The sequence below is a fragment of the Panthera pardus genome, unplaced genomic scaffold, assembly GCF_024362965.1.
Source record: "Panthera pardus isolate Hobbes unplaced genomic scaffold, ASM2436296v1 HiC_scaffold_8, whole genome shotgun sequence".
NCBI classification, from domain to species: Eukaryota; Metazoa; Chordata; class Mammalia; order Carnivora; family Felidae; genus Panthera; species Panthera pardus.
In genome coordinates this window covers 153,430,162-153,454,255 of record NW_026527013.1, presented here as the reverse complement: position 1 = coordinate 153,454,255, position 24,094 = coordinate 153,430,162, and the positions used below count along the sequence as shown (strand labels likewise).

Genomic DNA, 24,094 nt, shown 5'->3' with positions numbered 1-24,094 from the left:
TCTGGATTGGTATTAATTAAATTTCAAGAAATGCTAATTTGAGAAACTTAACAGAAGACCATGGGGGAAGGGAAGGGGAAAAAACAGTTTCAAACAGAGAGGGAGACAAACCATAGGAGACTCTTAAATACAGAGAACAGAGGGTTGGGGGGGGGGGGGTGCGGAGGAGAGGGGAAAATAGGTGATGGGCATTGAGGAGGGCACTTGTTGGGGCTGAGCACTGGGTGTTGTTTGTAAGTGATAAATCATGGGAATCTACTCCCAAAGCCAAGAGCACACTGTATACACTGTATGTTACCTAACTTGACAATCAATTCTATTTAAAAAAAAAACAGGTAATAAAAATATAAAATCTAAGTTAAAAAAAATAATAAAGAAATCCTCAATATTAAGACTTTAAAAATACTAAGAAGGTTACACAGCATATTCTTTTCCATCCTATTACCTTTAATATATATTTATATTTAAAGTAGATTCCAGGGGAGACTAGGTGGCTCAGTCAGTGAAGCGTCCGACTCTTGATTTTGGTGCATTTGGTGCAGGTCATGATCTCATGCTTCATGAGACCAAGCCCCACGCTGGGCTTTGTGCTGACAGCACAGACCCTGCTTGGGATTTTCTCTCTCCCTCTTTGCCCCACCCCTGCTCATATGCATTCTCTCTCTCAAAATAAACACTTTTTTTTTTTTAAGTTTATTTATTTTTGAGAGAGTGCGAGCAGGGGAGGGGCAGAGAGAGAGGGAGACAGAATCTGAAGCAGGCTCCAGGCTCTGAGCTGTCAGCAGAGAGCCCAAAGTGGGACCTGAACTCACAAGCCGTGAGATCATGACCTTGAGACAAACTCGGACGTGTAACTGAGCCACCTACTGCCCCTAGAGTAGATTTATTATAGCTAGCTCTTGCTTTTAAAAAAAAAAATCCAGTCTCACAATCTTTGCCTTTTAGTTGGAATATTTAGACCATTTACATTTAATGTAATTATTGGTACACTGGGTTACATTTAACATAATTATCGGTACACCACCATGCTATTTATTTTCTCTATGTCCAATCTGTTGTTTGTTCCTTTCCTCCTGCCTTCTTTTGGATTAAGTATTATTTAGGACTCCATTTTATTTCTACTATTAGTTATACTTTTTTCCCCTCCAGTGGTTTCTCTGGAGTTTACAGTATACAACTTTAACATCTAAAAAAAGCTAAAAAGACCTTATTAATATCAGATCAAGATTTGAAAGCAAAAGACATTACTAGGACAGTTCAAAATAATAAAGGGCTCAATTATTCAAAAAGACACAACAAACCTAAAGGTGTATTAGCCTAATAATAGTTTCAAAATACATGAAGCAAAAACTGACAAAACTGAAAAGCATAGATAAATCCACAATTAGAGGTAGAGACTTGAATATTCCTCTCAGTAAATAAACAGAAAATCAATAGGATGTGTAAAGATTTGAACAATTAATCAACCATCCTGACTCAACTGACATTTACAGAACACTTCATTTAACAAGGGAGAATATCATTCTTTTAAAATGCAGATGGAACATTTACCAAGACTAAATTCAGGGCACAAAACAAGTACTGACATATCTAAGAGACCTAAAATCACACCAATGTTCCCTGACTGCAAGAGAACTAAATTAAAATGAGAAAAGAAAAATATTTAGAAAAAACAAATATATAAAAACACACTCCTGTATAACCCATAGATCAAGGAAGAAATCACAAGCAATATTAGCAAATATTTGCATTGAATAAAAATAAAAATACAACATATGAATCTGTGGGATACAGCTACAATCGTGTGTAGAAGAAAATTTACAGCAGTAAATGGGCTAAAATCAGTTATCTAAAAGAGGACAGAATAAGAAAAAATTAAACCATGGTGTGATACAGTTAAGAGCAATGGACACTATGGTAAAATGGGAGAATACAACCTCATCTGAAGGTATCCAGTTTTCTAAAAAACATCAGGTGGGCAAAACAAAATAGAACTTTGTCTTCAGACATTAGATTTTGACCTGTGCTGTGAAGAAAGCATAAGAGGAGGCTGCCAAAGTACTATATTTGTACTGAGGTAGGAAGAGAAGAAATGCAATGGTTGCCATGGTGTTAAGCTGGGGGAGGGGAAGGTATCACTATGACATTTACGCACTCTGTGTGTTATGTGTGTGTGACTGTTCTGTATGACTACCTAGTTTAGTTCATTTCATTTACTAGTTACAAATTTCAACAGGTCAACGGCTCTAAAGTAAAACAAACCCACAACTTTTGATACATAATCCATTAGTATGATACCAGCTAATTAAAATAATTTTTAATTGGCTTTAACTTTTCAGTAATTTCCAATTAAATATATGTTAAGTACAGACAGTAAGGCTCTAGATAATTCTATAAAGAATTTCATTACCTCTGCTTCTCTTTTCTTTGCCCGTGCTTTCTCTACTTCATCCATTACTTTTTGGGATTCTTCCACATTTCCCTCAGCTCCTAGTTGTTCCACCTTGGCCAACAACTTACCAATTTCTTCATTTAATTCATGAACACGTTCTGCCTAGAAAGAAACAGAAAAGAAAATCATGAGTAAAAAGCACAATTATCAAAGTTCAAAATATTTCACAAATGCTCAGAAAAGACAAGTTCTCCAAAGCAAGAGGAGTACAAATAATGCTTTCTGAGCATATAATACATGAACAGGTGGGATATGAGGATGTTTTGAGCCTGCTTGCCCTCACTACAGTGAGGTCAGGAATACAAATAATCTCAACTTAAAACTATTACTTCCCAACCTCTGCTTTGGCAGTATATTCCAAGTATAAAATAACTTTTTTCACACAATCTGGCCCTATGTACCTTTCCAAAGCATCTCTTGCTGTTCCCCCACTTCACAACACAATATAGTAGTTACACCCAGATTCTCAAATTTACTCTCAATTTCTACCTCTGTGACTGCAGAGGGATGTCATCCCTCTTCCTGGGATATCATCCCTTATCTCCCCTTGCCTGAATTCACGTATGTCTATTCACTCAACAAGATCCAATTATTCTGTGAAGCACTCCTTTTTATTTCTTGTTTATGTCTATTTATTTATTTATTTTAAGAGACAGAGAAAACGCAACCGGGGAGGGGCAGAAAGAGAGGGAGGGAGAGAATCCTAAGAAGGCTCCACACTGTCAGCACAGAGCCCGATGTGGAGCTCCAAATCATGAACCGTAAGATCATGAATGACCTGAGCTGAAATCAAGAGTCGGTCGCTTAACCAACTGAGCCACCCAGGTGCCCCTCCATGAAGCATTCTTGATCAATCAACACATTGCACCCTACTTAATCCTAAGCAGAGAGAGCCAAAGCCGCCTGTGTACCATCTTTGTATCTTTTGTAACACCTACTTTTATACACATTATCACACCACTTTTAAAATAGCTATTTATATTTCCCATCTTTGTATTTCCAATGCCCAAGAAACAGCATAGACTCAAAAAAAAAAAGGAGTTACAGGAATGAACTGGTGCACATGCTTTAAGTCAAAGATATGACTTTAGAGTCCCAACAGTTTTAGCTTATTGCCCAACCAATTACCAGATGTGTAATTTTGACCATATTACTTAACCTGAATCAACTTCCTCATCTGAGAAGCAGGAATACTAGTATCTCACAAAGTTGTGAGAAATGAGAAAATGTGCGTTGCACATACACTACACAGCACATTACTGATTTGTCACCATACGACCACAGCACTCCTTCTCCCTTAGCCTTAGCGAATGTTTTTTCACTGGGATTAATTCCTGCCTTGGGATTCTGTCCTCCTCCTCCTCACCATCATCCTGAGAGTGTAGTTAGTTCATTCCTACTGTTTTAATGGTATATGATACATACACCATCTTTATTTTGGCCACAAAGTTAAGTATTCAGGCTACGTGGCCAATTATATTAGCTAAGATTTTAATTTGATGTGGACATCCAGTCCCAACAAACTAGTGTGCCAATAATCTTTACTTCTCAAATGTCTTTCAATCCAAAATATTCATCCCTCAAAGAAATTCTCAATGCTGTTATCATTTTCTTACCTCTTTAACAAAAGTGGTATTTTTCTTTCAATATCCATCATAGAATAATTGGATTATGCCCCAAACTCTTTACCTTTCCTTGTATCCATTTCTTTGTTATACAACTAGTAATATCATACACATTCTAATTCTGAATTTGGCCTCGTAACTGGCTTTAGCTAACGGGACAGTAGCAAACATGACAGAAGGAAAGGCATGAAAAGCACTTGTATGACAGAGCTATGACATTTTTTTTACACCTCTACCACTACCATGAGAACATGGCCAGGCTAGCCTTCTGGGTTCAGTACCCTCTGGACGACTGTAAGACATGTGAGTAAGCCTATAGCTGAGATATGAAGATCCTCCCAGTCAAGTTCAGCCTAAATCACTTTTTCAAAATTTATTTATTTTGAGAGGAAGAAAGAGTGTGAGCAGGGAGGAGCAGAGAGAGAGGGAGAGACAGAATCCCAAGCAGGCTCCATGCTATCAGTGGAAAGCTCAACGCGGGGCTCGATCTCATGAATCATGATGTGAACAGAAATCAAGAGTCAGATGCTTAACTGACTGAACCACCCAGGCACCCCCAGCCTGAATCATTGACTGAAGACTCAAAGGCTAAATGCTACTGTTTCAAGTCACTGAGTTTTGAGATAATTTGTTAAGCAGCATTTTTGTGGTGATCAATAATCAATACAAGGCCATATAAACCAAGATAGCACTGATGGGTGTTTTTCAACCATGAGATATCAGATCCTTGCACTTTAGGATCCCATCTTTAGAGAATTTTCAGAAGTTCTCAGGGTGCCTGGCTGGCTTAGTCAGCAGAGCATGCAACGCTTGATCTCAAGGTCATGAATTTGAGCCCCAAGTTGGGTGCAGAGATTACTTAAAACAAAAGACCTTTCCTCAACGAGGAGAATCCATTTCCCTTTGTACATACATTTCTTGAGAAGTGGATTTAATGCTGTCATCCAAACTATCTGGGTAACTCTGCCTCCATTCTACATTTTCATAAAACGTACCAACTATCTTGAATGGCACAAAATGTTACTAAGTAGTAAGTCATCAAATCAAACTGTAATACAGGGAATTCTTTTGGATTCTCATTAGAACAAACCAACTCTATATAGGAAAAATTAACACATTCTAGTTATTAGGGAATATTAAAAAATTATTGCTAGCTTTATAGCTTTATGGATATGATTTTATGGTTATGTTTTAGAGGTGGTATCATGTGACATACTGAATTTGCTTTTAAAATAATGAAATGAGCAAAAAACTGATGACTACAAATCCACTGGGATTTACTGTACTTTTCTTTCTACATTTTTCTTATTTGCACTTTTAAAGTTTATTTATTTGTGTAATCTCTACACTCAATGTGGGGCTTGAACTCATGACCCCAAGATCAAGAGTTGCACTAAAAATGGACTTACCATATGACCCAGAAATTGCATTCTTGGGCATTTATCCCAGAGAAATGAAATGCTTATTGCCGTTTGATTGGTGTTAACCCAGTAAATGGAAACAACCCAAACATCTTTCAATGTGTGGTTGAACTGTAATATATCCATACCATAGAATACTACTCAGAAAAAAAAAGGAATAAACTACTGATACACGCAACAACTTGTATGAATCAAGGAAGCTGTGCTGAGTGAAAAGAACCATTCTCAGAAGGATACATGATTCCATTTATATAATATTCAGTAAAATAACAATTATTGAGATGGAGGTCTCCAGAAGACAGGGGAAAAGGAGGAACAGGTATGGTTACAAAGAGGTAATATGAGGGAGTCTCAAGGTTGATGTTACAGGGAAGTAACATAATTATGATGGTAGTTACCCAAGTTACTTACACATGTGATAAAACTGCACAGAGCTATACACACGTACATACACACACACACACACACACACACACACAAGTGCACACATAACTGGTAAAATCTGAATAAAATGTTTTGATTGGAGTGGTATGAGTATCTTGGCTTTCATGGTGTACTACAGTTGTATAAGATGTAAACATATAAGGGGAGGCTAGAGGAAGAGTTCAGAGAATTCCCTATGTATGTCTCTGTAATCTGTGCAAGTAATTTCAAAATAAAAAGCTAAAATTAGTGAGATGAAACTATACTTTGTACTAATGAAATTATTGGCATTCTTACCTTTGCGGCCACTTCAGCACTAATCTCTTCTTGAGTTTCTGCTAATCTTTTCTTGGCCACTTCTGTTCTTCGATCACAATCTGCAATGAATGACTGCAGATGATCCATAGCCTGCAAAGTTTAATTAAAAGACAATTAGATATTTCTTAAGAAATATCTTTACTAAAAACTGTATTTTTTAAATGCTAAAATAAAGGTAAAAAAGTAACAAAAGCAGATTCAATAATAAAAATACTACTCATCATCTATCAAACTGGCAAGGAATAAACATAAATAATTCCCAGGAAAGGTAAAGCCCCTGATTTTGGCTCAGGACATGATCTCTGGTTAGTGAGATTGAGTCCCAGTGTCGGGCTCCATGCTGACTGCATGGAGCCTGCTTGGGATTCTCTCTCCTTGTCTCTGCCCCTTTCTCCTTCAAAATAAGTAAACTTAAAAAAATCCACATTGCATTTAATATCCTCCCTCTCTCTTTCTATATAAACGTATTTACAGACACAAAAAACAAATATAAAAATTCTATAGATTATTAAAGGGCCTCATATACATCAAAAATGTGTTGGTTTTCATGTGCTTAAACTGATGTTTCTGTAATCATTATGGATTTACTGGGAAGATACTTTTCAAAAGAATATATGCATTGAAATGAGTTTTACACATTTTCTTAAAATACCCAGTTTAACCTTATATTTTTTAAAAATGTTGCTCATTGGGACATCTGGGTGGCTCTTTCATTTAAGCATCTGACTCTTGGTTTCAGCTCAGGTCATTATCTCATGGTTTTGTGAGTTTGAGCCCCACGTCGGGCCTGCACTAGCAGCACAGAGCCTGCTTGGGATTCTCTCTCTCCCTTTCTCTCTCTGTCCCTCCCCTACCTGTGCTGTCTCTCTTCCAAAATAATAAAGTTTAAAAAAAAAAATAAAATAAAAAGTCTTAAAAAAAATGTTGCTAGTCAACAAAGCATCTTAATTTAGTACTGTCCTTCATATAACTAAAAAGATAATTCGCTAAGAGACTTTGCCTGTAGAGATATTAATCCATATTCAAAATGTTTTACTGCAAAAAATAATCTAACCCATTAAAGCAAAAATCACATACATCAAGTTCAAAGAAAAAATCTTGTTCTTTGGATGCAATTTCATAATCTGCTCTTAAAGCCAGGTCATGGACTTTGAGACACTCTCCAAGATCCATTCTCTAGGGGAAAAAAAAGACATTATTGAAAGAGCAAACACATTTTGCAAAAATTCATTAACAATCACAATTCTCTTCAAATTACATATTAAGTCTCACAGATGCTTCTTTATTTACGGACTTCCAAATTACAAAATTTCATAGACAAGTATAAAACTTGGTGCCAGAAAAAAATAACGTCAATTCTGACTACCAGCAGATGGAAGGAGTGATCACTTTTGTACCTAAGAACACACGAACAAGGAAAACAGCCAGAATCTAAAACAAGCTTCTAGCAGCCCATTAACACAGAAAAGATAACATTAATTTAAAATCAAACTAAATGAATATGTAAATCAGACTGCCGAATTATAGTCAGTATTCTTTGGAGAACATTCTGATTTTCAAACAAAGATGGAGTCCTCAAAACATGAGACCAGTAAACTCAATCTGGATTTCAGACAAGACTGTAGGTGAACTAGTAAAAAGAAATTTATTAAGACTCAACAGAAGTTCACAAAGAATCAGTACCTAACCCTATTAACAAGCATATGTAGGGGCGCCGGGGTGGCTCAATTGGTTAAGTATCTGACTCCTGGTTTTGGCTCAGGTCATGATCTCAGTTTGTGGGTCTGAGCTCCATATCAGGCTCTATTGTTGACAGCATGGAGACTGCTCGGGATTCTCTCTCTCCCCCTCCCCTGCTCGCTTGCGTGCCTGCTCGCTCTCTTGCGGTCTGTTAGAGCCCAATGTCTGGCTCTGTGCAGACAGCTCAGAGCCTGGAGCCTGCTGTGAATTATGTGTTTCTCTCTCTGCCCCTCCCCTGCTCGCGTGCTCTCTCTCTCAAAAACATTAATAAAAAATTAAAAATAAACTTAAGAAAAGTAATATTCAAAAGAATAGACCAGATAAAATTTAAAATAAATATGAAGTCCTATAGTCATATCTAAGAAGACAAATTTACAAATAATTAGCTATGAACAGAAAATTAAGACAAATTTAAAAACATACTAGTCAGGGTGCCTGAGTGGCTCAGTCTGTTAAGTGTCTGACTTCCTGATTTCAGCTCAAGTCATAATCTCATGGTTTGTGGGTTCCAGGCCCTTGAAGGGCTCCAAGCTGACAGCACGGAGCCGGCCTGGAATCCTCCCTCTCTTCCTCAAGAGGCACTTGGGTGGCTCAGTTGGTTAAGCATCTCACTCTTGATTTTGGTTCAAGTGATGGATGGAGCACGGAGCCTACTTGGGATTTTTCTCTCTCTCTCTCTGCCCCTCTCCTGCTCATGCACGTACTCTCTCTCTCTCAAACATTAAAAAGAAAAATCTTCCTCAAGAGTTAGTGAGTTCCCCGATAATGGAAAGATTCGAATATGGTTTAGACAACCAATTATCTAGGATACTGAGGAAAAGAATATCAGGTACTATCAGGTAGCTTCCTCTTTCCAAGTGAGACTTTATGACGAAAATAACAAGTTCCTCTGTAAAACTATTACCTCAATTTTTAATTACATAAAAGAATGGGAAAATACAGACAATATCTTCAAAGCGATCCTTTGAGAAATAAGGAATATTCACTAGTATAATAAAAGTCCTTATCACACTTGAAGACTAGCACGCATCACTGCACTGCCGAGGATGCTGAGATTTCTCCAAGGTCCACTCGTTACTCTCATTCATAAGTCTATGGGTTAGCTAAGAAGTCTTCTAATGACAATAAACAGCCAACTGAAACTTGTTGATGTGTGGAAATTCAAAGCTGCTTATCAAGTGGCATTTTTAAAAACCTACAGAAAAAAGTTTAACACTCTTAAAATTGTAGGAAAGTAAGACAGAAATGAAAGAAGTTAACTGCAAAAGGTTGTTACCATCTTTGCTACACCAGTGTGTTGCTTAATCGATATCTTAACATTAATCACTCCAACAACTCCTTTTATATGTGTATTTCTATAGCTATAGTGGTTAATGGGATGCTATACTTACTTCCTAAAATGTTATGATGTCACATTGGAAATGCCAATGATCCAATGCAGCGGTTCTTAACCTAGACCCAGGGTAATACAGATGCAAGAATCTGAAAACAGGTCCAAGCCCCACCGTCCAAAGAGAGAATTATAAAAGCCTCTCCAGTGTTTTTAATGTACAGTGTTGGGAACCACTCACTGATCTAGTTTTACTCCCATTCTCCAGACAAAGAATTAAGGCCTAGAAAGATGGCTTTATTCCAGGTACTTACTGGAATAAATCTGGTTAAACTGATTTCTAGTCTAAAACCATGCCAGTTCCAATTAAATCAGTACTAACTTACCTTTTAATATTTCTAGGTAACAATCACTCCCTACAACCTCTACATACTGTAGATACTCAAAGCAGTTATCTACACTGCCTTTCCTCTAGTTATCTTCCTATCTTTATCCTCTGCTTAACTATATTTCCAATCTGTTCTCACAAAGATCTAAAAGTAGTGTATAAATCTTGTCTCACTGTGTTTTACTTAAACATCTGTTACCCACCCATACTAAACATTGGCAGGAATTCCCCCACTCTTATCTTTAAATTTACATTTCATATAACCAACAAAAGGAAAAACCCCAACTATGTGGATCAAGACAAAATGAACACAAAAAGGACACAATTATACCACTGTAGTAAGGGTGGAATTTTGGTAAGAGGAGGAGAGTTGGATGCCTTGGAGGAGGATTTGTGGAAGGGGGAAATTTTTTAATACCTTACTAGAATGTGAGCTTCACAAAGACAAGGATTTTTTTTTTTATCTGTTTTATATACTATGTACCTGTGCCTGGTATATAGGAATGTTTAATATCTTTTGAATGAATCAAACTGGTAAAAGAGGACAAAGAACAACATTTGGCACAGGGAGCCCTGAGCTTAACAAGCAAGGGTGGTCAAGATGCAACCCAGGACGTGGGGCTCCTCCTGGGTGGTTGAGTCAATTAAGCATACAACTTCAACATCAGGTCATGATCTCATGGTTCATGAGTTCGAGCCTGGCACTGGGTTCTCTGCTGTTACCTTGGAGCCTGGAGCCTGCTTTGGATTCTGTGTCTCCTGCTCTCTGCCCCTCCCCCACTTGCATTCTGTCTCTCAAAAATAAACAAACATTTAAAAAAAGGGAGGGGGCACCTGGGTGACTTAGTTAGGCGGCCGACTTTGGTTCAGGTCATGATCTCATGCTTCATGGGTTTGAGCCCCGCGTCAGGCTCTGTGCTGACAGCTCGGAGCCTGGAGCCTGCTTCAGAATCTGTGACACCCCCCCCCCCCCCCCCCGCATCCCCTTCCCAGCTCATGGCTCTCTTATAAGTAAATAAACGTCAAAAAAAAAAATTTTTTTTTAATGTTTATTTATTTTTGAGACAGAGAGAGACAGAGCATGAACGGGGGAGGGTCAGAGAGAGAGGGAGACACAGAATCTGACATAGGCTCCAGGCTCTGAGCCGTCAGCACAGAGCCCGACACGGGGCTCGAACTCACGGACCATGAGATCGTGACCTGAGCCGAAGTCGGACGCTTAACCGACTGAGCCACCCAGGCGCCCCCCAAAAAATTTTTTTTTAAAAAAAGATGCAACCCAGGACAAAAGCTCCGGGTCTGAGCTCTCAAGGGGAAGGTCTTTGCCTGTCCATGGATTAACAACTTGGCTGAGACTCCTTTCCTTTCTAAGTATAAGTAGTTAAAGCTCTTCCTGTCCTCCAGGAAGCAGACCACCTGGGCTTGATGCTATCCTCGACCATGAGCCCTACAACTAGGCTTGCTTACAACAGCAGATTTGGGGGCCAAAACATTAGGAAATGCGGTAGCTGTTTGTTTATTTATTTATCTGTATGTATGTATGTATATGGCCTCAGTGCTTATCCCTCAGGGATCTAGCAGGACAGTAGGTATAGGCAGAATTTTCAGAATTCTAGATACTAGTCATCTGTCTTCCTGTCCAGATCATCATGACTGAGCATGTACATGCATGCACAGAGTATTTAAAATGAAAAACAAGCAAGGCAAAATAAACACAAGTACTTGCTACTGTAAAAGAGAGTGAGGGGCAAGTATGCCCATGTTAATGCTCTCCAGGACACCAGTCATCAAATTAAAAAGCCACTACAAAGGGAACCATGGTAGAACCACACTATGACCACCTATGAACCAATCCTCAAAAGCCAAATCAATCCCAGGGCGCCTGGGTGGCTCAGTTGGTTAATCATCCAACTTTGGCTCAGGCCATGATCTCACCGTTCCCAAGTTCAAGCCCCGAATGGGGCTCTGGGCTAACAGCTCAGAGCCTAGAGCCTACTTCAGATTCTGTGTCTCCCTCTCTGTCTCTACCCCTCCCCCACTCATGCTCTGTCTCTCTGTCTCTGTGTCTCTCTCTCAAGAATAAAACATTAAAAAAAAAGGGCAAGATAAATAAAAGCCAAATCAATCCTGACTTCTTCACTGATGGTTCAAGAGTACTCTGAACACGAAGTGCACAGATATTTGCCCCTGCTTCTCTTCTGACATAATTAAGCTTCAAAGTGAACAAAATAAAATGTTTGGTTATTTATTTTAAGTTATAATGGCTCTATTTGTGATGAAAGCCATAGGAAGAGATTTGAGTTTTAAATTTAACAAGTAATTTACTTCATAATTAAATTCTTCCCACAAGTTTATTATTCTTGGTGTTTTAATTAAAAGGCATCTAAATTTTCAGATTGTAAATGGGAAAAATGCTTTTTAATTTTTTTTATTTTAGAGAAAGAGCACATGAGTGGTGGAGAGGGAAGGGGGAAAAGAGAGCAAATCCTAAACAGGCTCCACACTCAGCAGAGACTGATGCGGGGCTCAATCCCACAACTTTGATATCATGACTTGAGGAGAAATCAAAAGTCGGACACTCAACTACGCCACTCAGGTACCCCAAAATACTTAAACTTTTAATTGAATAAATTCAGTTCTGCATTTTGTCTCCTACATCTTAAATCTACTTCCTCCATGAAGTCTTGACCAAATAACTATATATGATTCTGGCAACTTCTCTTACAACCTCTCAACACTTTGTACTACCTTTCACTGTTTAACAAACTTGATTCTGTTAAGTGCTTTGTTTTTTTTTTTTTTAATGTATACATATATTCTTTAATGTTCATTTATTTTTGAGATAGAGAATGCGCGCAGTGGGGAGAGGCAGAGAGAAAGGGAGACACGGAATCGGAAGCAGGCTCCAGGCTCTGAGCTGTCAGCACAGAGCCCAATGCGAGGCTTATACTCACTACTCACGAACCACAAGATCATGACCTAAGCCGAAGTCAGATGTTTAACTGACTGAGCCATCCAGGCACCCCTGTTAAGTGCTTTTTTAAGTGTTGTTTTGAAATTCCAAAAATGAAGGTTATCTCCTTAAGTGGACTTTAAGCTTCATGAGGAAAATGGCTTCTCTTATTTTTCCCTTCCTACATAAAAGACCAGGTTTTACAAAACCCATGACTACTAAATAAACTTGACGATTTAACATAAGGAATTCTAAGAACTTGGAAAAACAATGAAATAAGTACACAGAGGTTAAACAGACAGAAGTTTAACAATGATGTTTTTGATGTAAAAAATTAGAAACATTTTAAGAGCCTAGGAACAGAAGTTTGATTAACTGAATTATGGAACAGCCATATAATACATTATATAGCCAAGAGAAATGATGATCTTGATACTAAGTGGAGTAAAGAGATGGCAAAGAAAAATGCAATAAAAATGCCATTTTTGTAAATTCATGGAAGCACTGCTGTTTGATATTGGCTGAATTAAATGCAATGAACTAGTATTATTCTTAAAGTCAGAAAAAAAAAAAATCAATGAAGTCACTTTAATTTTGGACCAAAAAAATCTACATAATAGGAACAGAGGCATGTGGAAATTATACATCAAAATCAACAAACATGGTATTATAGTTATATGTATATATTATATTATATACATTTTAGTGTGCTGCCAGGTGTAAATGAACGGCAGTAATAGGTTAATGAATAAATCTGTGATAGCAACTAGGCACAGTACTTCAAGAATTGCAATATTCTTGCTTTGTTGTATTTAGTACATGTGCTCAGGCCCATGAGCTAGATCCTAAGGGGAATTATAAAACAGTATATCATTCCTTCTATCAAGGAATTTACACTCTCTAGACATCAAACTAAAGCAACAGTTGCAAAGATACAAAAAGAAGTACAAAGATTTCATTGCAACACTGTGCACCAAAACCAAAAACTATTAACATATTAATAATCACTGAATAAATACTTTAGGAAACAGCCATATTATGAAATATAGAGACATATTTTAAAAATATAGACCACTGGGCGCCTGGGTGGCTCAGTTGGTTGAGTGTCCGACTTCGGCTCAGGTCATGATCTCACGGTCCGTGAGTTTGAGCCCTGCGTCGGGCTCTGTGCTGACAGCTCAGAACCTGGAGCCTGCTTCAGATTCTGGGTCTCCCTCTCTCTCCGCCCCTCCCCTGTTCATGCTCTCTGTCTCAAAAATAAATAAAAACATTAAAAAAAATTTTTAAATAAATAAAACATAGACCAGTAATTTGAAACTTCTCCAAGTTAAAAAAGAAAAAAATCAAACAATATAATGCCATTTGTTAAAACACACTCACACATACTTGTAAATGTACAGAAAAGAGAGTGAAAAAGGTTTAGGTTTGGGATGGGGGATGACATCTAATAGTAAATATTCATATTTTATGTTTTCACTTATACTCGAAGACTATATTGTCTAAGTAATTAACAAAATAAGATACAATGGGTACTCAGCAACACACAAGACCTCCCTTTACATGTCAGTATCCATTTAACACTGGCAAATTCCCTAAGTCTGTCCAAACTTGTCTTTTCTCAAACACTTCAGGATTGCTTTATCAATCCAATTACGAACTCTGACTAGATCATGGGAAATTCTGAATACAAATCAACATGTGGAATTTGCTCTATTAGGCAAACAGGAATGCTTGACTACTTGGACAGAAATATGACGTGATAAAATCTGTATTTTAAAAGCATTAACACCACACTACTAGATGGACTGACCAGAAGAAAGAGATCAAGGGTGGGAAAGGCTAATATAAGCCAGAAATAAATCCTTAGTATCAAAGCAGAAAAGAAAAGAGAAGGCAGGTAATGGAGGTAAAATAAGGGGCTAAAGAGGAGCAAAACCATTTTAAAGATGGGAAGGAGCTCTGAAATCTATTGCATGACTACCTTCCTATAAAAATGGAAATCAAGGCTCAGAGAAATCTTAAGATCATAAGGCTAAGATTATAAGCTTAGCAGGAGTAAAAATTTAAGTCCAGTCCTTAATATCACTCAATATTCTTTCAATAACACAATGATTCTCAAACAACTAATTAAATGGAACTACCACCTAATCAATTAACTAACTGGAAATGAAGTGTGGAGAGGAGAAAGTCAGGAATCTTACCAAGGCTTCAAGTATTTCAAACATGAGCAAACAATGACGCCACCAAAAGAAAGAAACTAAATAAATTGGGAGAGCTGGTCTGTGATGGAAAACGTTTGTCTGGACATGTGTAATGTGATATAATAGGATACCTAAGTAGCAGTGTCCAGTATGGGATAGATATGATACTAAAGGCTTTCTTTATCCAATTAAGTTTTCCAAACAGACAGCTTGACATATTTCTCCTTAGAATTACATCTCAAGTATTCTTCTAGGAGACCCTCTTTAAAAAATTATATAGAAACCCCACATCTGACCTAAGTCAATTTATTAACAAAACTCTGAAAACTATTTCTAAAGAACAGTACCACCTGCAAGATAATAGTATACTGCCACAGGAAAATTTAAGGAAGGTGAGGAAGAATGCTTGGGAAGAACAGTATAAATTTCTATTATCATACTTAAAATTTAAAAACAAACCCCACTGCTTGGTAATTTTCTCCCCCACTGCTTGGTAATTTTTACTTAACTTTCCAAAAACCTGTGTTCATTAGAGCAATAGTTTCACTGTTATTTAACCTGGTTTTAATTCATTCATTTATTTATACTGCTTAGTGTTTAAAATAATAATTCTTCCCACTTGTCTTTTTATGATGTTGTCTTACACTATGTTAAGAGTCTCAAGAGTGAAAGACATAGAAATATGATAAATAATTCACAGTAGAAAAATAGCAAGGAATCAAAGAATAGATAGCAACAATGGTAAAGTGCTAAAAAGAATACACACCAGCTAGAGAACAAGTGAAACAGTGACATGACAGCAGGACAGAGAGCACAGGAAATACAAACCTGTGGCCATTTGAACCCTTCCATATACCTTCCAATGCCAATGCTATTTTCTAAAACAAATTGCCTACATTTTGATTCTTCTTGCACCTTCACTTTCTCTCTTCACATTTGTAAAATCTCTCTTCCATACATGTTCAATGTTTGAGTTAAGCCCCAGCTCAAGAACAAGAGAAAGTCGTCTAATATGGCAAACCCTTGAAAGAACAAAACTTGGGTATGAGTTTAAGTTATGCCATATTATCTTAAAAAATAAAAATTAAGTAGGGCGCCTGGGTGACTCAGCCAGTTAAGCCTCAGACTTCGGCTCAGGTCATGATTTCCCAGTTCGTGGGTTCAAGCCCTGCGTCAGGTCTGTGCTGATAGCTCAGAGCCTGGAGACTGCTTCAGATTCTGTGTCTGCCTCTCTCTCTGCCCCTCCCCTGCTCACACTCTCTCTCTCAAAAGTAAAGATTTAAAATAAATAAACACATAAATAAATTAAGCTTCTTCTTTCCTAATTCCAATCCTGGCAGCATTCAAACTAACAAGTCCAACATGACTATTGGGTGAAGAGGGAAGGGGCACACTGTGCATGCAGAGTAGTTCCTGCTTTTTACCACTTCCCATTTAGTAACTACCTGTTCCCACTTGTATGTTCCACTTCCAAGTCCATTTTTCCCTGAGTGGATAAAGAAAAATAAAGCTCCTCTTCTAGCTTTTAATATTGGTGGTTGCTGGATTTATTTATTTAATTTTTTTTTCAGAGAGAGAATCTGCGTGTGCCCGCGGGGAAGGGGCAGAGAGGAGACTGAACCCCAAGCAGGCTCTGCACTTTCAGCACAATGAACTTGAACACAGCACTCAAATCACAAACTGTGAGATCATGACCTAAGCCCAAATCAAGAGTTAGCCGTTTAACCGAGCCACCCAGAAGCCCCTTGATGATGTTTTTTGATGAACATAGCAGAGAATACTTTCTTATGCATTTCAAACCAACATATGCAAAGATATCTAGGTAACATTAAGACAAAAATCCTTGCTTTACAAAGACTATACCATCGGAGACAAGACAGAGAGAGAACACATATATAAACAAGATGAACTAACAAGTGCCTATTCAGCAGTATGGAGAGCAGGTGCTATATGAAGGGGTCAGAGGCTAAACAGCTACAGGCTTAGGCAATCACACGTACTAAGCCAAGCAGGATTCAAATGTGTAAAGGAGAAAAGTTATCCCAGGAAAAGAAAGAGATGCAAAAATAAGAAGCATACTGGGGAAGGAAAATAGACAACAATGAATAAATCAGTCTGGTAAATGGGGCGCGTGGGTGGCTTAGTTGGTTGAGCATCTGACGTTGGCTCAGGTCATGATCACAGTTTGTGACTTCAAGCCCTGCATCGGGCTCTGTGCTGACAGCTCAGAGCCAAGAGCCTGCTTCGGATTCTGTCTCCCCCTCTCTCTCTGCCCCTCCCCCGTCACACTCTGTCTCGCTCTCTCTCTCAAAAATAAATATTAAAAAAAAAATTTTTTTTTAAATCAGTCTGGGAAAAAGAGAGGACCAAACTGATTTATCCATTCAAGGAAGAGGTAGATTGGTCTAAGGATTTTACATTGGGGGCCATATATATAACAGGAAAACACCCAAAGTTTCTGTGGGGAAGCAACATATGCTAAGTTTATTTCCACTTAGAAATGACTGGCTTAAATTTCTTAACATTTAGATCTCTTTAAATGTCATTTCATCAAAAAAGTTTTCTCTAACCACCCTGAGTAGCTTCTGGACCACTGTCTCAGACTGTCTAAATTACCTAACCATGCGTTTTTTCCTCTGGCAACTTAAATCACTACCTGAAATCACATTATTTCTTTTCACTTAGTGTGTGTCTCCAACATCAGAATGCAAGCTCCTACCACTAAAGGAGAAACCCATGTTCACTTCTGTATCCCCAACACCGCACATAGTATGTCCTCAATAAGTACTTGTTAGGCGAATGAATGAATGTTGTTCACAGCAATCAGTACCACTCCCAAAGAGATGAAGAAAATAAATCACCTTTTGGAGAAAATTTTTTTGTTAATCTTTACTGTAAATCCTTTACCTTCTCCATTCAGCCCTCACTAGCCTAGTATCTCTTGCTCACTTTTTTCTATTTCTTCCTCCTCTTAATTTCAATATTACTTAAATGCCATTACTCCAAACACTGTAATAAATATCATAAAAGGGAAAAAACAGAAAAACCTAAATTTGGAAATTTTACAAATAAAATTATCCAAATAAATTAATATTTATGCCTATATTTTTTGATCCTGTAGACCAGTTATGTCTATGGGACAAAATACATTCAAGATATTTAACTCTATACAGGTCAAAAAACAAACAAAAATGCTTTTACAAGTTCCCTTAATGAGAATCGTCAAACTAAAAAGGATTTTTCTTAAGACATCTGTCTTTGCACATCAAGGTAGAATTCATCAATTTAAAAAATATTTCCAGGGGCACCTGGGTGGCTCAGTTAGTTAAGCGTCCAACGCATGATTTGGGCTCAGGTCATGATCACACAGCTCAGTGAAATCAAGACGCATGTTGGGTTTCATGCTGACAGCACAGAGCCCGCTTGCCATTCTCTCTCCCTCTCTCTGCCCCTTCCTCACATGTGCATGGGCTCTCTCTCAAAATAAACTAAAAAAAAAAAGTATTTCCAGTGAGAGAATCTGTGAGTTTGTTTGATGTTTGTAGTTTAATCCCCGTACAACAAATATTTGTTTCAAGTTTTCATTTATTATTATGGGCTTGTTCCATTCTGTGTTCACTGTCTTCATCCTCCAAATGATGCATTTATAACTCCATCCTCTCTTTTTCATTAAATAGCTTCAGAGACACACTAGTTTCCTCAGACTTGTTAAAACACAGTTTACAAAACTGTACCTATCTCTAAAACAGATCTGAAGAATTCAAGGAATACCTGGAGGATGATTTGAGGTTCTCAGGTAATAAGCATTTATTGTGAATCATTGTACAGAAAAGTAAATGTGACACTGAAATATCTTAATCATGTACCAAACTATGAAAAACAATCTGCTTAAAAAAAATTTATGTTTATTTATTTTGAGAGAGAGACAGAGAGAGCATGAGTGAGGGAGGGCCAGAGGAGGGAGACACAGAATCCATAGCAGGCTCCAGGTTTTGAGCTGTCAGCACAGAGCCCAACACAGGGCTTGAACCCACAAACTGTGAGATCATGACCTGAGCCAAAGTCTGACGCTTAACTGAGCCACCTAGGCGCCCCCCAAAAAATTGATCTTTACTACTTTATACTGTTTCAAGACTCATCCTATCAGGTTAAGTCCAAGATTTAAAGTTTGTTTCAAAAAAACAAACCAAAGGACATAAGTGATTATAAATAAGGCAGCTATGTGGTAAAAGATTTATTGAAGTTGCTATATGGGTAGGTACATGAAATTCATTACACATTTTTATTTATAGTTGAAATTTTCTATTATAGAAGTTAAAAAAAGGGCGCCTGGGTGGCTCAGTCGATTGAGCGCTGACCTTGGCTCAGGTCATGATCTCACGGTTTGTGGGTTCAAGCCCCACAACTGTTCAAGCTGACAGCTCAGAGGCTGAAGCCTGCTTCGGATTCTGTCCCTCCCCTGCTCACAAAATGTCTCTCTCTTCAAAAATAAACATTAAAAAAATTTTTTTTAATGAACTGCTATGGATCCACTTATACGTAGATTTTTTTATAGTACCATACTGTAAATATATCTTCATGACTTTATTAATATTTTTTCTGGTTGACTGTAAGAATACAGTATATAATACATATATACAATACATGCAAAATATTGCCAATGGACTGTTAATGTTATTGGTAAGGTTTCCAGTCAATAACAGGGTATCAGTTCAGTTTTGGGGAAGTCAAAAGTTACACAGGGATTTATGCCTGTGCAGGGCTCAGCACCCTTAGACCTGTGCTGGTCAGCAGTCAACTGTGTATTTGTATTTTTTTTAATTTTTTTTAATGTTTATTTATTTTTGAGAGAGAGAGAGAGAGAGACAGAGAGAGAGAGAGAACGCGCGTGCGCGCGCATATGAGTGGGGGAGGGGCAGAGAGAGGGAGACACAGAATCTGAAGCAGGCTCCAGGCTCTGAGCTGTCAGCACAGAGCCTGATACGGGGCTAGAACTCGCAGACTGCAAGATCATGACCTGAGCCAAAGTCAGACGCTCAACCAACTGAGCCACCCAGGTGTCCCTGTATTTGTATTTAGCCATTAATCTAAGTAACAAATTTGCTGAGCAACCTCAACTAAAGTCATACTAAAACTATAACAAGATTCTAGAATACATGGTCTCTGGATCACCTTTAAAAAAAAAAAATCACTTCAGGGGTGCCTGGGTGGCTCAGTCAGTTAAGTATCTGACCTCAGCTCAGGTCATGATCTCATGGTTTGTGAGTTCGAGCCCCACATTGGGCTCTGTGCTGATAGCTCAGAACCTGGAGCCTGCTTCGGATTCTGTGTCTCCCTCTCTCTGCCCATCTCCTGCTCATGCTCTGTCTCGTAAAAATAAATAAAACATGTTAAAAAAAATTTAAAAAAAAATCACTCCCACAAGCCTCAAGTGTATTATTTTAAGTATACAGAATGAATGACTGCAATATTATTCAGTATGAAAAAAAAAGGTTACTTCCCAAGGTTATATGTACCCCAAGTTGAATAGTTTAGGATATTCATGTGCTACTTTGCCAATAAAGCTATAAACAATATTGAGGGCTTGGTTTTTAAAGTTTTAATTACTCAGTGGGAAGCTTTTAACGTGCCTCTGACTTCCTGGACACCAAAGGTGTTTTTGGTTTAGGCAGTTTCTGCAAGTGCTTGTTAAAGGAATGCATATTTTTATAATACTATGAGAAAAAAGAAACGCATAATTTTTTTTAACAGACTGAGAAGAAAATACAAACAGCAAACCTGCTTGATATGAAGACATTATATATAATATACTTCAAAAGCCAAAACTGGTAAAACCTAGGTTGCAAAAACCAGAATTTTCACAAAGTGGGAAGGCTCTAGAAATGTTATGTAAATTAAAAAAAAAAAAAAAATCAAGTCAGTAATGTGGGCTAATGTTAAAAACAATTGTTTAAAAAAATACCAAAGCAGGGGCGCCTGAGTGGCCGTGGGTTAGGCGTCTGACTTCGGCTCAGGTCATGATCTCAGTTTGTGGGTTTGGGTCCCACGTCGGGCTCTGTGCTGACAGCTCAGAGCCTGGAGCCTGCTTCAGATTCTGTGTGTCCCCCCCCCCCCCGCCCCTGTCCCCGCATGCACTCTCTCTCTCAAAAATAAACATTAAAAAAAGAAATTAAAAAAAAATACCAGGGGCGCCTGGGTGGCTTGGTCGGTTAAGCATCTGACTTCGGCTCAGGTCATGATCTCACGGTCCGGTCCGTGAGTTCGAGCCCCGCGTCGGGCTCTGTGCTGACAGCTCAGAGCCTGGGGCCTGTTTCAGATTCTATGTCTCCTTCTCTCTCTGCCCCTCCCCTGTTCATGCTCTGTCTCTCTCTGTCTCAAAAATAAATAAACGTTAAAAAAAATTAAAAAAAAAAAAAAAAAAAAACAAAGCAGCCCTAAACAAACCATTTGTTGATTTGCTTATCTACAAACCAATTTTTCACATCTGCATGTGAAACTACTGCTGTCATATTCTAAGCAGCAGCTCAAAGAACCCAAGATACTGCCCAGCTCCTCAGAAGTTGCAAGATAACACATTTCCCACTAACAATCATTAATTCTTGAAACTCAAGTTAGTTCTGTAACAGATTTATTTAGTGTTCTACTTTGGGTAAATCAATCATTCATTCAACACAACGGAGGGACAGTGTTCTAGATGCTGGGGACACCGCGCTCAACAAAACATCCCTGTTCTTACTGTGAAACTTACATTCTAGTGGCTGGTTGAGAAAATTTTGTGGTTTTTCTTTCTTACCACCTATTCTTCTTCTCCATACTTTCATGGGTCTCTTACAGAGGTACTACCAAGACTGCAGCAGTTTTAAAGTTCAGGTTTGTATGTATCCAAGTAACTGATTTTAGACCAGCCCTTAAACAGAATAGTTTAGAGAAACAATAAAGGAGTTTCAATTAGTAAAAACTACACTTTAGATAGGGGCGCCTGGGTGGCTCAGGTGGTTAAGCGTCCAACTCCTGACTTCGACTCACGTCATGATCTCAGAACCTATTGGGGCACTATAAAATCAACTCAGAATTTTTGAAACTAATAATCCTACCTAATCACTTCAAAAAGCACAGAGAAAATTTTTACTTTATCCCTGTCCCTTAATATTTCTCAACTTTAAACTTTAAATTCTATTTCTCAGCAGTAGAATCTCTTTACTTAAACAAACTTTCATGGAAAAGCTCTATACTTAAAATGTGTAAAATTCTAGTTGAAACAGTAAAGACTGGCCTGTCCCCATGTTCTTAGTGCATGAAATGCCTCCAAGGACATTTCAGAAGCATCTACAAGTCACTGCCTTAAGTAAATGTGCTATCTAAAAAATTAACAGAAACATTTTTTTTTAAAGGAGATTTAAATAACTCTTAAGATTCCTGTGTATTTCTATAATTCTGTCAGACATCTGACAAGCACAGCTTCTCTGAGCCTTAATTTTTCCCATCTATGAAATAACGACCTTCTACTATAATCATGATGCCTGTCAATCCTACAACTGTACTATGATGGCTATAATAAAATTAGTAGTGGCCATTTCTGATTTTAGGACAGGCACATCATGAGAGTGCACATTTTCATCTCTGTAGATCTTAATTTCAAGCTTCTGTTACCACCTCTGCTTTAGATTTAATGCTTCTATAAATTATTACTACTACACATCTTTTTCCTAGATCACAAGGAACCAGACTGAAAGATATGTTTTTGAGCACTTCATTATACTTATTTTTCTTCAGGGAAGGTATGTACCAGAAATAATGTATTTAGGAGAAAAAAGGACAATTTTGTTTAGGTTTTTGTTTTGCCTGACCTGAAAGCAGATGCTGCCTACTGTTTGCATAGTGACTAGAACAGGAAGAAACCAAGCGTGTCTAAAGAAGGCGATGAATGAGACTAAAACAAGACACTATTATAGAGGAATATGAAAATAACCCAAGCCTTTAAAATAAAGCAGCTTCCTCAGTTATAAAGAAACAGTCACACTTCTTTAAAAATCATAAGCCAAATAAACATATACACAATTATTTGCCTCTCTGTTGTACACCTGACCTCCTCTTATTAGTTTATGAATTAGTTATACCAGAGTATCAGACTACTGAAAGGTAAAATATTACAGAGCATTTTCACCAAACTAAATTCCAAAAATATTCCATACTAATAGCTGTGAGTACGTTTTTAGAAATCACACTCTCCATCTCCAAAAATGAGAGAGAATACATTTCTGTGTATTCTGCTAAATAATCTAGAGTATTAGTGAGTCATATTCTGTTGGAAGTGACAAATCTGAGCAAAGGGTAAACTTTCGTTATGCAACAAAGAAAAAGCATTATAAAATTGTTACAATCCAGTTCTTTTCATCTAATTTGTTAAAACAACAACAACAAAAGAGAAGCAGGCATTTCAATGTAAAGGCAAATGAAAACAGGCTAACAATGTATGAATAGTTAGACTATGCCAGAAAAGGAGTTGTTCTACAGAGATTGGTTGCTAAAGAAGTCATAACTCTGTAATTACAAACCATCTGTACACAGGATGAACTGTTATAAATAGCTCTTTTTCCTAATAAGGGTCATGAGAAAGTCACACTATGGATAGTTTTGAGTTCTCAAGGAGACCACTCTATAACCCTGGATTCTCACAAAGTCCTATAGCGAATCTATAAAGTTCTGATTAACTTCTCAAAGAGGTTCACAACTACTTAATCTCATCCTTACATACGACAATCTCTTGCCTATTACACTGACAAAATGAGCTATTTTCATCCACAGTTTCCCTGACAAGTACATGTAGAAGGGCTTTTGTTAACTGTTTTTAATATAATCCAAGCACCATCAATTTTAAGCCTCAGCATTCAATTCTGTACCATAAGAAAAAGTAACCAATTCATACTTTTTCTATCATCAATTTAAAATGTGTATTTCTGGAGCACCTGGGTTGCTCAGTTGGTTAAGCGTCCAACTTCGGCTCAGGTCATGATCTCAGGGTTCATGGGTTTGAGCCCCGTGTCAGGCTCTGTACTGATAGCACAGAGCCTGGAGTCTGCTTTGAATTCTGTGTCTCCCTCTCTCTCTCTCTGCCCCTCCCCTGCTTGCACTGTCTCTCTCTCAAAAATGAAAATAAACATTAAAAAAAAATTTTTTAACGTGCATTTCAGAGATGTTAACATTTGAGAAAATGTGCATCTTATAAATCTACCAGACAAGAAC

General features: G+C 37.8%; 1 protein-coding gene across 5 annotated transcripts in view; it reads right to left on the bottom strand.

Moving 5' to 3' along the window:
- LUC7L2 (LUC7 like 2, pre-mRNA splicing factor) overlaps nucleotides 1–24,094 on the bottom strand; it is a 57,296-nt gene that overhangs the window by 16,337 nt on the left and 16,865 nt on the right. For all 5 annotated transcript variants that reach the window (XM_053898128.1, XM_019452914.2, XM_053898129.1 and 2 more), the window contains 3 exons: nucleotides 7,317–7,415; nucleotides 6,219–6,329; nucleotides 2,411–2,554 (listed from right to left, as the gene is read on the bottom strand). In XM_053898128.1, coding sequence (XP_053754103.1) covers nucleotides 2,411–2,554; nucleotides 6,219–6,329; nucleotides 7,317–7,415 — 354 coding nt within the window. The remainder of the gene's footprint in view (nucleotides 1–2,410; nucleotides 2,555–6,218; nucleotides 6,330–7,316; nucleotides 7,416–24,094) is intronic.